Genomic DNA, 15,767 nt, shown 5'->3' on the forward strand with positions numbered 1-15,767 from the left:
AGAGTCATATGACTATAAGGCACCAATCAGGATTAAGCTGTTGGAGGAGTTGGCATCTGAGATCAAAACTTCTCAAATGAAAAGTTTTGTTTCTAAGAGTTATGAAATACTGATCTACGAGGAGTTTAGGTAAATTGAAAGAGTTCAGTATGCCTGTATAGATAGTGTTGAAATTAGAATAAAATTTAAAAAGCTAATATTATATCATGTGTATTATATTAATACAAAATGTCACATTTATTATTTATAATGCATTCATATGGTATATTTAGCTATTTAATAGATACACATAAGGAATAATGATCGTTTATGGAACTTAATGTTAATATTATGTTAATTTATCGTAAAAGTATTCAAATAGCCTGCACATAAATGTCGGTGCAAGAGGTCCGTTTTTACAGGAAAAGTGAAACAATGGCAAGCATGAACCTGAGTAAGTATAGCTATCACTTTCATTATTTATAATCTTTGTGATTTGGACCAACACATCACTGGAAACTATGTTTAAAAAAAAGGTCATCAGTATAGACCTGTAATCACAGGTTGGGACGATTATCACTGTAGTAGATTTACTAATAAAGTAAAAAAAAAAAATTTGTCTTATATTTATGCACTATATGTTGTACCGCGTGTATGTTTTTGTTGCTTAGTAACAAATTTAAAATGATTTAATGTTATTGGGTGAAAAAACAAACCTGTTTATAATATGACTCCCCCCCCCCGTCTCTGCGAATGGTACAGTCCTCGGCTGTGTCGTTTTAGCAGTTTTGCTACAAATCTGGCATTTGGTGTTTAAACCGGTGTGCGATCAGAGGGGGAGCCACCGAGATTCTGCGAAGCTCAATAAAAACCCCGAAAAAGTCGATTTAGAAAGAGAATTCGACGTGTTTTTATATCGAAAAGGTGTTGTTTTACCGTTGGTTTTGTTTATTGTCTTATTAAATCAGCGATCATGGCTTGTGGCGCGACGTTGAAGCGATCTATGGAGTTTGAGGCCCTTCTCAGCCCGCAGTCCCCCAAGCGGAGGAGGTGCAATCCTCTACCGGGGACTCCGACTACTCCTTCCCCGCAGAGGTGCAGTCTTCGCCCGTCAACAGAGAGCCCGGCACACTCGATGTCACCCCAGTCTATGGGTGGAGAACATAGGCTAACTCCAGGTGAGAAGAACCGTCGATTCTCGCCATTTAACGTCGGTTTGTTTGACATGGAGGAGGGGAATGGGGGGTTGTTTAATCTCAGCTAACGTTAGCTGCTACTGGGTATTTGAATTTCGACAGTCCGTTAATTTCGTTCCCCCTTAAGCTGTTATGCGTAATGATTTGAATGTGTAAGGGTGTTTCTTGATGGATGGTGTAGTAGTGGGCTTGGGCTGTTATTAATTATGCAGTTTGGATGAATAGCTGTTTTAGCTCGGCTAGCTAGGCTGAAAGCGGCCGCTAATACAGACTAGCTGACACAGAGCTTCATTTAACTCCCGTGGCTTAGTGTGAACACACACACACACACACACACAGAGACACAGTCATCGACAATTACTATCGAAAACAATACACATGACAAACTCTTTCTACAAACGCCTAACTCTGGCCTGGATGGTTAACGTTTATCTCTGCGCTCAGCCAGTTAGTTTATCAGCAGGATTGAACCAGTATGTCCAAACAAAGAGGAAAGGTGTCTATGTGCGCGAGAATGCAATAGCATTATTCCATTTATATTGACCAGTATTTAAAAAAAAACACAAGTGTTCATTTTGTGTGTATAGAACCTAGGGAAATATACGCAAGCTAATAATTAGATTTATAACATTGTTAATTTCTGGAACGTCGTGTGTTTTTTCTTAATATAGCCTGTAATACTTTTACTGCATTATGCGAAACTTATGGACCCTCGACGAAACCGCCCGAATCCTGCTGTTTAGCGCTTGTAAAACAGTCACAGCTTTTATCACGTTTAAAAAGACGCCACTATGAATAGATTAGTAAAGTATGGGTGAAATGAATAACACTGGTAAAGTTAGAGGCAAACACTTGCGCTTTGCTCCTGCACTCTACCATAAGCGAGCGTTTCTTAAATTTAGGTGCTGAGGTTTGGCTCTTAAATCAGTAGGATTTGTGATTGGTAATGTAGAATATTGATGATTTAGGTTCAGATTTGTCAGATTCCCATTCCATTAGCAATTGTTCTAGTATGTTGGAGGAAATATTTGCTAAAAGAATTGAAATACGTTGAGCCAAACATGATAAAAGTAATATCTTGTGATTAAGTGAGTGGTTCAGATTTAAGGCCTATTCACACCAAAACAAATTTGGTGCTATTAAATATGTTTTGGACCAACACAAACATTTACATGTCGTCAAAGCCATTTTTATCAACAGAGGGCTTCTGAATTCTTTTCCATCACAATGCAAAGAAAACTGGCCAACCAATAAGATCTTTGCTTTTGGTTACATGACCAGAGCAGATCTATAGGTGCATTCGCACCATGACGTAATGATTTCGATTTCTAAAAATAAAATAATTTACGTACTTGTATAACTCATAATTATGAGAATTACTATTTTCTGGGAGCTCCGAATTATGCCACTTGACCACCATACCACCTGACCGCTGCCGATTCATTTGTGACCTGATTGTGGCATTGGTAGGGTTTCCATAGAAATACATAATTCTGAGTCCAAGGATGTAAACAGCTGTGAGTAGAATGTCGATTGCTGCATACCATAACAGAAACTGAAAATTCAAAACGTGTTTTACTTTCTTCTCTGTGATAAGTGAATTAGAAACAAAGTTGTGCTGCTTTGTGTACCGGGCTAACCACTGTATTTAAGTTTGTCTGCGAGCTAAAGATTCTTTTCTTTCTTATTGGTTGTGAAGAGACAAATCAAATGTGAAAATGGGGCCAAATGTTTTGTGAACAGACCTTAATTCATTAAAGTTTTTACTGCTTATTTCCCCTTGTACCCCCAAGCATGAGTTTTTTTTTTTTTTTTTTTTTTTTTTAAGATTATCAAAATGGTAAGGTTAAAATAGCCTTGATGCTGGCATGGTGTTAAAAAGTGAAAAATAAATAGCATACTAACATCCCATTAGCCTGCTTAATGTCTAGTTAGCTGGCAAATCTGTTGAGATGGCAAAATAATTGCTTAGCAACATGAGTAATATTTACATGTTGTTTTTCAGTTAGCTTACAAGAAATGATTGTTCATTCAGTTTTGATTTCGTAATGTAATTTGTGACACAATTGTTAAAAATTAGTAGTTGTTTTTACAAAGTTAAGCGACATGCATCATAGTGTGAGTTTTGAAGGATTTCTATTCAGGTGCCATATAGAGTACCCATTTTATGTTCCTTCAGCCAGTGCATTTGCTTTGTTGTCCTAGCGGCGATAGTATCTTGCATGATACTGGCTAGACAAACGTTCTGAAACGTTTTTAGAGAGCTTATTCTCTGTTCCCAAGCCTGCCCATCAGTGCCTGATTGAAATGGCAAGGAATGTAATTGCCCTTAGAGCCCACTTTGGTTTTTGTTAGTCTTGCCTTTGTGAAACCAAATGCCCCCTATTGTTTTCATAGAACAATCCTCATTAACATCCTCATTTAGGTTTGTCTCTAGACGGGCAAATTTGAATAGCATCCATTTGTCCTCGATCAGCAGCTCGCAGGTTCTCTCTCTTATGAGCCAGTGATATTTTGAGCCAGCGATATTTCTAGCCATGTCTGAGGTTGCTTCATCCTGTTTGTGCTGTTCTAACATTCAAACACGAAAGCCTTTTGCTTACAAATAACTAACGTGATCGTCTACAATACATCGAATCAAGCTTCCTGCAGGAACACACCCTGGGCTTGAGCCCCTTGAGCTCTCCCTGCCAGTTTGGGGTTTTTAAATTCCTTCTTCAAAGCCTCGGCAGTGCAGTGAATAAGACGCCTCAACTCTACACACACTTGCGCTCCCCTTCCCCCAGTACAGTTCATCCCACACCTCCATTGTGGTCGTATTATCCCTGTTCTGTGCTTTTGGGCCTTGAATCACTCCCCATCCTTTCTCAGGAAGCCACTGTGATTGATTGCTTGGTTTGACCATATAAGGTTACCGTTGCTAAGTAACCTGTTGGACCTGGTCTCAGCATTTGGCAGCACTTGATAAAGGCAGAGGGGCTCACCTGTCATTCAAGGGGGCTGGTGTTGCCCATTGACCGTCACTTATACGTTTTTGCATCTTACTCTAATTGTTTCTAAAATATATTTTTGCATTATGTAAAAACTTAGTTTAAACGTGTGAAATTGATTTCTTTCTCATTCTAATGGCATCCAAAACCTGTTAGACATTGGACTGCAATAAGGTTTCAACTAGGCCTAATGACTTTTTGATAACTGATTGATTAATCCCCTATTATTATATTGCACTCTCTGTTTGACACACATGCACGCCCGGTGCTCATTTACTAAAGTGTGAAGTTTAACAGGGACTTAAAGGGATAGTTCACCTTCGGAACACAAACTAAGATATTTTGATGAAATCCGAGAGCATTACTGTAATTTTTAACGTAACATTTCAGTTACATTGCTGTTTATGGAGGGTCAGAATGCTCTCAGATTTCATCTGAAATATCTTGTTCCAAAGAAGATTGAAGGTCTTACGGGTTTGGACCGACATGAGTAAGTAATGACAGAATTTTTATTTTTTTGATGAACTTTCCCTTTAAGTGACTTTCTAGTATAAGGATACAATCGTACAATTTAAGTTATGCACTGAAGACAGTGATTAGACAATTAAATAATCAGATTTGTTGTTGACTTTTTTTTTTTTTTTTTTTTTTTTTTTTTTTTCATCATTGTTTTTTGTTTAGTAGTTGTAGCCCTATTCTGTAACACACAAAAAACTTCTTTTCACCATGCAAAACAACACTGGATGCCACTCACCCCCAAAAAGCTGTTTTTCTAAATGTCATCTCTTGTGTTTCACAGAAGGGAGTCATACAGGTTTGGAATGACAAAATGTTAATTTTTGTGTGAACGTATTCTATTTTTTTGTATGTTTTGTACTGAAACTATTCAGTCTAGGGCTGTAGCTATCGAATATTTTAGTAATCGAGTATCCTACCGAAAATTCCATCGATTAATAGAGTACAGGGCTCCAAACTGCGACTAAAATGGTCGCATTTGCGACCAAAAATATTAATTTGCGAGTGAAGTTTTTGCTGAGGTCGCCACTGGCGACTATATATAATTTGCATGAAAGGACTTTTTTCCCGATTGTTTTGCGCTCACATCTTTTGTTATGTTCACGTATTAAACTTACATAAGACGATGCGCATCAAAGTTTTACTGGAAAAGAGTTTCAAACAGTCCTCGTCTCTGCCGCACAGTCTGCTGAACGCAGTGAGAGAGACCTGAAAGGTGATAATATAAACACCAGTACCCCGCGTCCACACTGTCCGTGTATGCGTCCGGATCGCGCGAGCGGAGAGCAGAGAGTATCGCACTTAATGCTCAGGCGCGATCTCTTTAGCACCTCAGTTAAAGCAGCAAGTGAAACCATTATATATTTCGATTTACTACTATAGTATGAAATGAACCTGATCAAAAGGTAGGCAATAAGAGAGCCTATAGTACAACTTACTGAAATGTTTTATGTAAATGCTCATTCAGTGTTTCAAACTGAGGAAATGTATAAAGCTTGTAAACATTGCATTGTAATACATTTACCTCAGAATAACCACTCAGTGTCCATAAACTCATCAGTCAGCTAGAAAAATAACTATAAAGAGGAGCGTTTTGCTATATTTATGCGCTGTTGCATATTAATATTTTTACTTATTCTGTTGTACATGATTCAACTCCTCCTATAAAATTGCATTTTACTAATGAAGAAAAACAGACTGAATGTGTGAAAGATGTGACAACATTCAGTGTTTCCCACAGGTTTGAAGGCAATGTGTGGTGGTCAGCCCGGGGGGGGGGGGTTGCAGATGAAAAGAACGATTGGATCCCCTAAAGGACAACATTCGGTGTAAGAGTAAAGAAACAACATAATTTATAATGCGTTTATTTGATTCACAGCTGCTACATATAGTGTTTTGACCTCGACAACCCAACTAGGCTAGCCTACATTTTACCGCAAACTTGCGACTAGTTAACTTTCTAAAGAAGGCGCAATCGCGTTTGCTAAGGGTCGGGACTTACAGTAACATCAACACACTGAAACTATTGTATTCAGAATATAAAATATTTTATAGCACTTTTTAATCTGTGATTGTGTGTTAAAAGTGTTCACGAGATACCAACCTTTCGCCAGCCGTCTTCTCTCCACAGATGATCCAGACAGATGTGGTGTGCACGGAGGGGAGGGGCTGAGTGCGTGTGTGAGGGAGAGACGCGTGAGTGACAGAGAGATGAAGAGAGAGCAGGGAAAGGAAATGCAGTTGAACGAATTCGCTGCGTGTTTTAAATAGCGTACAAAAGAATAACGAAACGCAATATGTGACGGTCGGTATTGATTTTTTTTTTTTTTTTTTGGTCGGTGACTGTGTTGAATCTGTGGCGCACCGCCACAGATTCGTCTATGTGTGGGAAACACTGACATTTATAGGATGTACTGCACTCAGTTGCCAAGTGATGCTTATGGTCCATGATATTGGTACAGATTCTGTGTAACGAACAATTCTTTGTGACTGTATATTTCAAGTTGTAAAAGACATTTAATTCACACTTTAAGTGAACCTTAGTCCCCCGGTCGACCTGATCATCTACAAGATGGATTAAAATGCTGATAAAGCCTAGAAAAGATAAGACATAAACACATGGCAAAATGATTGAAATGTTAAAATAGGGGGGAAAAATAAAATGATAATAATAAAATAAACCACTTTTATTGTGGCACCTAAAAAAATAATTTGGCGCCTAAGTTTTTCTTTTATAGGAGCCAATGGCTCCTTACTCGATTTTTTTTTTTTTTTTTTTTTTTTTTTTTTTGTCTGGAGCCCTGGAGTAATCGGATGAGTACTTTTTCTTTATTAAAGAGCAATACTAAATATACAAGAGAAAATAAGACAGGTCTCTTAAAATGAACAAGTAATTTGTTTCCTTTTTATAAAAATTAATTTTTATTGCTGAAATTGTGTATACTAATAACTGAAAACTAAACCCATTTAGTTCATTTAATTGCCATATTGCATTCAAAATGATAGTAAAAAAAAAAACTAAACATTGTGCAACTTAACTTTAAGTTGTTAAGTTTCAGCCTAGCTCAGGCATGACTTAAGCCTTCACTGTCTTCTTAGAAGGCTTTGTGGCTTTTGTAAGAGGCAACAAAAACAAGAGTCCATACACGCAACATTTATTAACACATTTTTCAGCAACATGAATTTAAAGTTATTTTGAGATTAAACCCTCTTAAATGTCTCTCTGCATACTGGTGTGTGTGTAATCTTTTAAAGGAGCATGTGGTTGCAAGCACAGTGATCTGTATGCAGTTACAGTAAATGGCAGGGATGAAACAGAGAATTCTGGATGTGCTTGGTCGAAAACCAAAAATGCTTTATATTATTTAATAAAATAAATAATTACAAAGTAATTTTGTATGACTTTTTAATTTAACTAAATTTTAATGAGACAGAATTGGAAAAACAGAAGCCAATAAAATAACCACACTTTTATTGAAAGAAAATTGGACAGAAAATGTATTAATATTAATTATCAATGTATTTTTATTCAGTTCTATGCAACAGAATCAGACATAACTGTTGTTGTTTTTGACTAATTATCCAAATAATGTATAGTCCTGCAAACAGGGCTTTTCCTTTCTCAAAATGCGGTGGGGGTGGTACCATCCTGATCATGTGCACACAATGTACCCATCCTTCAAGTGGCTGAAACAAACACTTTGTACACACTACATATTTTAGGTGTTATAATAATTATAGCTATGATTAAAGAAAATGGCAATTATAAAGTTTTTTTCTCTCACCTAATGTTTTATTTATTCTCTTATGAAATGTTTTCCTTTTCCTCAGCAATTCTGTGTTGTGTATCTGGTTATCAAATGAAGGCATAAAACATTAATTTAATTTCTTTAAATGATTGAAAATTAAACTTTTTGGCAAACAAAGGGGATTTCCTATTAAAATTAAAACATGGAAGAAATGTTGTGTGATCATTCCTTAAAAAATAGTTGTTTTCATAATTTTAGTAGTAGTAGGCCTATGTACATTCTGCTGAACAAATATTTCTGCTGCAATGTCTTCAAATTAAACCAGACTTTTAGTTTGACAGGCTGCCGTGAATACCTTTTTAAATTTCTGTGTGAGTGTGATATGACCCTAGTTTTACTAAAATGAAACTGTGAAATGCTCATTAAGTGACTCCTTCAGAGCAGTTCTGGAGATGTTGTTCGTGTGTTTATGTCCTCATTTAGAGGCAGATGCTGAAATCACCGCGAGCGTCGGTCTGTGTGTGTGGTAAAGGAAAACAATAATACAGAGATGATCACGTAATATGAGTTATAATGCTCATCAGATCACGTAAATCAGTGGGAAATGAATAGAAATGATGATTCTGTATAAAGAAATATCAAGCAAACATTTATAAAAATATAAAAACCCTGGCAAAGCTATTATCAGCGAATGTGAGTGGAGCAGATCAGTGAAGGAGATTTGAACAGCGTTGCCCAGTACAGCTGTACTACAGTATGTCACAGCACAGTAACGCTACTGCAAACAGGAACAAGTAGAAATTTCTTGTCAGCTTGTTATTTGAGTGGACTTAGCTTTTCCGGTGATCATGAGCGGTAAATGAGCAGAATGCACATTGATAGAGCAGAATATTGAACGGAGCGTCACGCGGCGCAGTGATGAGAGTGAAACCTGAACACTGCTGGGCGGTGTGGCGCGACATATTTTCGGCGGCTGAAAATTCAGTGCATCCCTAGTAAATGGACTAAATGATTCTTCGAAGCACATAATTTGCCTCTGATTTTTTTTTTGTATTAGAGTTACTCGAGGAATAGTTTCAGCCCTAATTCAATCTACATTACCAATGCTGTTGTCAACAAGTAGCACCTCTATTGTGAGGAAGAAACCTCATTATAAGATTATCTACACTTCATTAGTGAGTCTTTTGCTTCTAAGATGCTCCTTTCTAGAGTGAACACTGGTGTAAAGTTGTGCTTAGCTCCCATAACACCCCTGAATTGGGAACGCAAAGCCTTCCTGTGTTTAAACAAATCAAAAACCTATCAGATGAGAGCTACATTGTAAACACAGGAAGACTCTTCTGCAGTGTGGTGCTTTGTTAGGTTGTAGCCATACTGCTTGCTTTGTTGGAATGCATTATCATCAAGCTAGAGCAGCTGACACCCCTTGAGTTTCCCTTTTTTTTTTTTTTTTTTTCTCCGTCCTGTAGTTGAAGGCCGATGCTAATAGAAGGGGAAACTCTGAGCTCCCCACCCAAGATAAGTGATGCAAGTGTCCTCTGATAGATGTTCACCCTTGCTTTAAACCTTAAAATGACCTATTTTCAGGAAGTTAATAAACTCGCCCTCCAAATACTCTCTTTTGTGATAAATTAAGATGACCAAAGAAAAACTTAAGAGTTTAGCTCATGGAAGTCATGCTGGTTTCTAATTCTCAGTTTTGAGTCATCCACTGGTTTTGAAGGTTAGGACAGGGGACTAAACTCAACCCAGTTTTTCTAGAAAGACACTCGGGATGTTCCCAGTTGCATTGCTCCCCTCCGCATTGCAGTCCTTTCACCCAGATTCGGTTTCCAGAAATAAGCCTGACCCACCACAAAACCGAACAAAACTAACCGTCATCTCATTTTTTTTCCCTAATTTTAGATTTTTTTTGTTAGTGATGTCAGTGTACCATTGTGCCTGATTGTAAAACTGAAGTGAAACTTATTTCTTCATATCTTATTTTCGTCATGGGGCCTGTTCTGAAAGCAGGATATCCTCTCTACATTGTATGTGCTTCAAGAAGTAATGCCAGTGATTACTGTTGTTCTTCCCCAGTTTATTGAAGATGATTAAACACAAGGAAGTTTATTCCTTGGAAAAGATGGTATTCCAAAAATTCTTAGAGAAAATCACTTTTTTTTTTCTCTTTAATTTAAGCCCAGTTAGCGTTGTTGTTGTTAACTCTCGATTTTCTATCTTTGACCTCCACAGAGCAAATCTTCCAGAACATTCGTCAGGAGTACAGCCGCTATCAGAGACGACGGCAGTTGGAAGGGGCCTTCAACCAGACTGAGCCCTGCAGCTCCACCGATATCCAGAGCTCCAGTCCCGCCCTCACCTCCCCCAGCTCTCCCACTGGTCAGTCCACTCAAAATATAATGTCTAGTGGTTTCAACCTTGTTCCTGAAGCCCTCCCACCCCCAACACTGCACATTTTGAATTTCTCTTTTGTCTGACACACCCATGAAACAAAGGAGCTGATGACTGGATCAGATGTGTTTGATTAAAGAGACAGGCAAAATGTGCATTGTTAGGGGGTGCCATTGCATTAGGGTGCTTAAACTATTTATCAGCCATTTCTTTATACCAGGGGTGCCCAGTTTTGTTCCTGGAGATCTGTAGTTCAGTTCCAGCTAGTAATTAGGGATGCGCTGATCCCGATACTCTGTATCGGTATCTGCTCCGATATTGGAATTTTCTGCCGGATCAGGTATCTGTCAGACGAGACTGATCCAAATCCGATATTCTGCGTATACTATTGTTTTTAAGCCCCACAAAAGGCAAAAAAACGTTATAAAGTACCATAAAGTTCTTGTGGCCTATATTCCAAGTGTTCTAAAGACAGTCTATAGTGTAATGTGAGGTACAGATGAATATTTAAGTAATGAAATTCAAGTTCACGTAAACTCTATGCTGCAGCTGTCTGTCATCCTCCATTCAGCATTCAAACTGAGTGTCACATTCGATTACGACAAAACAATGAAACTCTCCAGGAGCGCATAGTAACTGAAGTTTAAAACTGCTAAAAGAAGGCTTGATAAACTATCGCATAGCTATAATACAGTACACATCAGTATCTCTTTTTTTTGGGCTTTGAACTCTTAAGGCCTTTCCACACTGAGCACCATGCAAATAAGCGAGGCGAATCACCCACGAATGTTGCTTTCTCACAGAGCGCGAAACAACAAATGTTCGCCTTCTGCTAATTCACGCCTGGACGCTAGGTGGCGCTGACCAACAACGCATTTTTCCTCAGATGTGTATCCACGTATATGGATTTAACATCTAAATTATGATAAACAAAATTTGGTTCTACACCAGCAACACAAGCTATCTATAATGCTTACAAGAATAGGCTACATCCTGAAATATAATTAGAAGTACAATTAGCATCAAGCTACACTTGCAAATGTATTTAATTTATTAATGTATTTGCTTATCCCCTTTAAACCATCAGCGAGTGCTTGTAATGACTTCCGTTTGTGATTTATAGTTGACTTTGATTCTATAATAAGCAGACGCATGCACTCTTTGTACGTTTAATAACGCTACATTGCTAATATTAGTCATAAACATCCTTTATTGCTATAAAAAAATACCATGAGCTGCATACTAAACATACAGAAAATATATGGTCATAATCATGTCTATTTGCATTCATATTTCATGTGTAGAAAAATGTTTCTTTTTTTTTTTTTTTATACGGAAGATCTAGAGTGAATGCGCTCTGACTCATAGCACTCGCACAGGTAAAAGAAAACAGACAGTGCTCTACAGATCGCATGATTCAGAGGAGAATTATTAGAAATTATATTCTGTATGAAGAACATGTGAGAATAAATCTGTTCTCAAATACCAACGATATCAAGAACTCAGCATCCACTCTCTTATCCGGGATACTCTTCTTTGTTTGTTTACACTAGTTTTCGAAACGATACCATTCTCACCCTTTCGTGCAACAGCAGCTGCTCAAATCACGTGATCCTAGCTCAACTCTGATTGGACGGCCCGTGTTTTTTTTTTTTATTTATAGTATATTTTTATTTATATTTACTTGTTTTTCATGAATGCATTTTACAACAATACAAAGAGCAGTTTTTTTTTTTTCATCAGATTTAGTCCTTCATTTATATTTGTTCCCCACTAAGTGTTATTTCACTTAGGGATGCACGATATATCGGCCACCATATTGTAATCGGCCGATAAATGTAAATTTTTCTGTTATTGTTATCAAACCGATAAGAAAATTTGGCCTATATATATTATAGCTGATAAATCATGCATTTCCTGCAGAGGCACTTCAGATGTGCACTGTTCGCTATGATGGTTTTTAATTGCTTGAAATATTATTGGAATTAGAGAAATATTTATCCAAAGTTAACCAAACAAATCAAACTGACCAAGTAGTAAATATATAAAACGGGTAATATAAAAAAAAACCATTTACATGAGAAATTCAGCTTGACAAATGCTCTAAAACTTAAGTTTGTTGGAACATGAATGTAAACCAGAATATACATTTAAATAAAATAAATACAACTTTATAAATAGATAAATTAAACTGAAAAAAAATAATAAAAATAAAATCTATAAAAAAATGAATAGTAGTGCTGCAAACACACTAGCAACCAGCAACATTTTTGTTTGGTATAAATGACACAGAACATCTAAAGTGCATTCTAACTTTCTGCATTTTTTATATAAAAAGTACTCAAGTAACCAACTGTGAATTAAAACTTAAGGTTTTCGTGCACTTGGTTTTCGGCAGCATCAAAAATCTTTTAGTGCAAATATCATAGCAGCAAACCCCTCATTTTTGAGGTAAGGAAATTATGTAAACATTCCTTTTTATATTGTTCTGTAATGTGAAATGGTGCGCGGCGCATTATACACGTCACATGAAGTGTCATGTCTTTACGGGTTGTGCGTGAACGCACGCACAGATTCCGGAAAATCACTGGCAGTGTGAAAACCAAAATCAAACAATCCCGGGATGATTCCCGGAACACATTACCCGTGTATTTTCTAGAATCTCTGTGTGAAAGAGGCTATGGAGTAAAAGTACAACCCTGTCGTGGCTGATGTCCCAGTACTTCAGCAGGCTGATGAATATGTTGCTGATGTACTCCCCAGTGTGGGAGCCAGACATGGCCTTGGCATTTAGGACAACTTGTTTCCTTTCCCAGTTGTCGTCAAAGAAATGACATGTTAGACTCATCAGTGCTTCAGTGTCCCCAGACCAACAGTCTGTTGTGAAAGACAAAGTGCCAGCATCCTCTGCAATCAGTGCTTTTATTTTCTTCTCAACTTTTACAACTATACCATCTAGGATGTCTATGCGGTAGTGCTTCTCAGTTTTTAGGTTGTATCTGGGCTCCATTGTCGCCACCAGCGTCCGAAAACCAATACCGGAGACAAATGTAAATGGCTGATTGTCTGTGGCAGTCAATTCCGTGACCATCAATTATTATTATTTTTTTTTTTTAAAACCTGGGATCCGAATTCTGCCATTTACGTTGGGCATCAAACATTTCTGTTAGAGTTGGCTGAGATGCATTGGTTGTAGAGGCAGCTGTTGCTGCTTTTTCTTTCTGTGCATCTTTGTAAGCCTGGAGGTGGTGACGCGTCAGGTGACTCCACAAATTTGTGGTGTTTTCCTTTTTTACCTTTTTCACCTCCCAAGCTCAACAGTCCATTGCAGATATTGCGCCTGGCGTTCCTTGGAGTTGGCTCGTTGAAATGCTGCCATACTGGATTCGATTTTTGTTCAGCCATTAGACAGCAATTACTAAATAGAAGAAACATTCATGGTTAGCATTTTAGTAGTGCCTTCATCTTCAATTCAGTCTATAATTCCAATATCCAATATTCGATACACATTAAAACAATTACTCTAATTGGGAAAAAAGTGTAAAAACCAAAACTAGTGGTGACGAATCACGAAACTCACAGTTCAGACAGATTGAGTCACAGATCGGATCATTTTTCAGATCAGCAAAAAAAAGTTGTGTAAACTACTAGCTTAACTACTAAGGTCAGTAATAAAAGAACAATTACACAAATTACAAGCATAGATGAACAGCCTACAGCATAACATTATAAATACAGTAACCGTAGTATTCAGGTGCAGAAATGTAAAAATTAAGTGTAACAACACAATGCTTACTGCACAAGTTAAATACAGATGATTAGCAGACAGAAGCAGGTATTATAGGCTGCTGTCTCTTTAAGACTAAATGCACGGACCAAATACTGACACATCCGGTTTCTTTCTCAGCTGTATACGTTAACTTAAGACATAACCTCTCTACTCATTCTTATTCAAATGGGAATTGTCAGGTGTAAAAAGTGGATGCATGCGAATTTGTAAAACTTGGCTTAAATAAGTTTCTGTATGTACACTACCTTTTTTTTTTTTTTTTTTTTTTTTTTAATGGAATACTTTTATACAGCAAGGATGCATTCAATTTGTCTGTCACATTTGATCAGTTATAATGTTACGTAATATTTCAAATAAATGTGGTTCTTTTTTGAATTTTATTTTCTTAAAACAATATCACTAAATTACATATCAAGTTATTTTCAGTTGTAATAACTTTTTATGGTATTACTGATTTTACAGTATTTTTGATCAAACACTGCCTTGGTGAGCATGAGACTTCTTACAATGATGTAAATCTGTTGAACGGTAGTGTAGATATTTTGAAAATAAAGTGATATGGTCAAGGATGGATATTCATATTTGTATGTATGTTTTTAGGTGCCTCATCATTGAAGAAGGATCAGCCACTGTTCACACTGAGGCAGGTTGGCTATTTGTGCGAGCGCCTTATCAAAGATCATGAGGAAAAGATGCGCGAAGAGTACGAACAGATACTGAACACAAAGCTTGCAGGTACAACATTGCAGATTCCACACAGTTGTGTATTAGCTTTGAGATCATGCCTTTCTCAGTAGCGAGAAAAATAAGTGCATTACTTCTAGTTATTTATTCATTTTTTTGGTTTTATTTCAGTTTATGACTGAATTGTGTTCTTAATGTGCTGTTTTTCTTCCTTTTTACCTCAAGAACAATATGAGTCCTTTGTGAAATTCACACAGGATCAGATTATGCGAAGATATGGCGCCAGGCCTGCAAGCTGTAAGTATATTAAGTTTCTCTATTAGCAATCCATTAACATTTTGTCATTGTTATTTGTTTCAGTATAACAACTGTTTCACTAATTTCAGTTGAAAGATGTTTGTCCAAATTCTGATTGTCTTCTCTTTATTTTCAGATGTGTCTTGAACATTTATAGACGGTACTAGCCACCCCTCAGCAGCTGGTTGCTGTAGAACCAACCCCCTTTGTTTCACTTGAAATTTCCTCATACTTTTGATTCCCCCCCCTTTTTAAAATGCTTGGGTGCCATGGTCGATCCACATTTAACAATTATTTTTTGCTGAACTGTTACTGATGGCCCCACACCAAACATGCATATCTAGGTGCATTCTAAGGAAGTTTAATCTCTAAGAATTTGTGGGAAAAGATGTAAAAAGCTTGGCTGATGCGATCATCTCTGTATAATGTAATGTGACTGACCTGCAGCAGATATACCAGACTCTTCCTCTATCCTTCAGTCTGTTTTAACAATTTTTTTTTTTTTTTTTTTTGAGAAATAAAAGATCTGTGATAAGTCGGGATTTGTATCGATTCTTTCTTGCAAATATTTTCTGTAATAAATTGTATAGGTTTGTGTTTGCGTGAATGTCAATTTAAATTTTGTTAAAAACAAATTTAATATTTTGTCGTTATGTTGTTCCAAACATCTGAC

At 37.1% G+C, this 15,767-nt stretch overlaps 1 protein-coding gene across 1 annotated transcript; it reads left to right on the plus strand.

Annotated features, from left to right (window-relative positions):
- Positions 1-784: 784 nt before the first annotated feature.
- LOC306887385 (akirin-1-like) lies at positions 785-15,632 on the plus strand. Its single transcript, XM_079445068.1, has 5 exons — positions 785-1,157; positions 10,165-10,311; positions 14,714-14,848; positions 15,023-15,094; positions 15,231-15,632. Exons 1-5 carry the CDS (start codon positions 953-955, stop codon positions 15,239-15,241), a joined length of 570 nt encoding a protein of 189 aa, XP_079301194.1. The 5' UTR covers positions 785-952; the 3' UTR covers positions 15,242-15,632.
- The last annotated feature ends 135 nt before the right edge of the window (positions 15,633-15,767 follow it).

The sequence above is a fragment of the Barbus barbus genome, assembly GCF_936440315.1.
Source record: "Barbus barbus genome assembly, chromosome: 21".
In the NCBI taxonomy this organism is placed as follows: domain Eukaryota; kingdom Metazoa; phylum Chordata; class Actinopteri; order Cypriniformes; family Cyprinidae; genus Barbus; species Barbus barbus.

Bases quoted from the DNA above. Each gene is read 5' to 3' on its own strand.
- LOC306887385 (XM_079445068.1), top strand. From the start codon at position 953: ATGGCTTGTGGCGCGACGTTGAAGCGATCTATGGAGTTTGAGGCCCTT. The intron at 1,158-10,164 runs GTGAGAAGAACC...TGACCTCCACAG, and splicing joins AGAACATAGGCTAACTCCAG to AGCAAATCTTCCAGAACATT. The intron at 14,849-15,022 runs GTACAACATTGC...TTTTACCTCAAG, and splicing joins ACTGAACACAAAGCTTGCAG to AACAATATGAGTCCTTTGTG.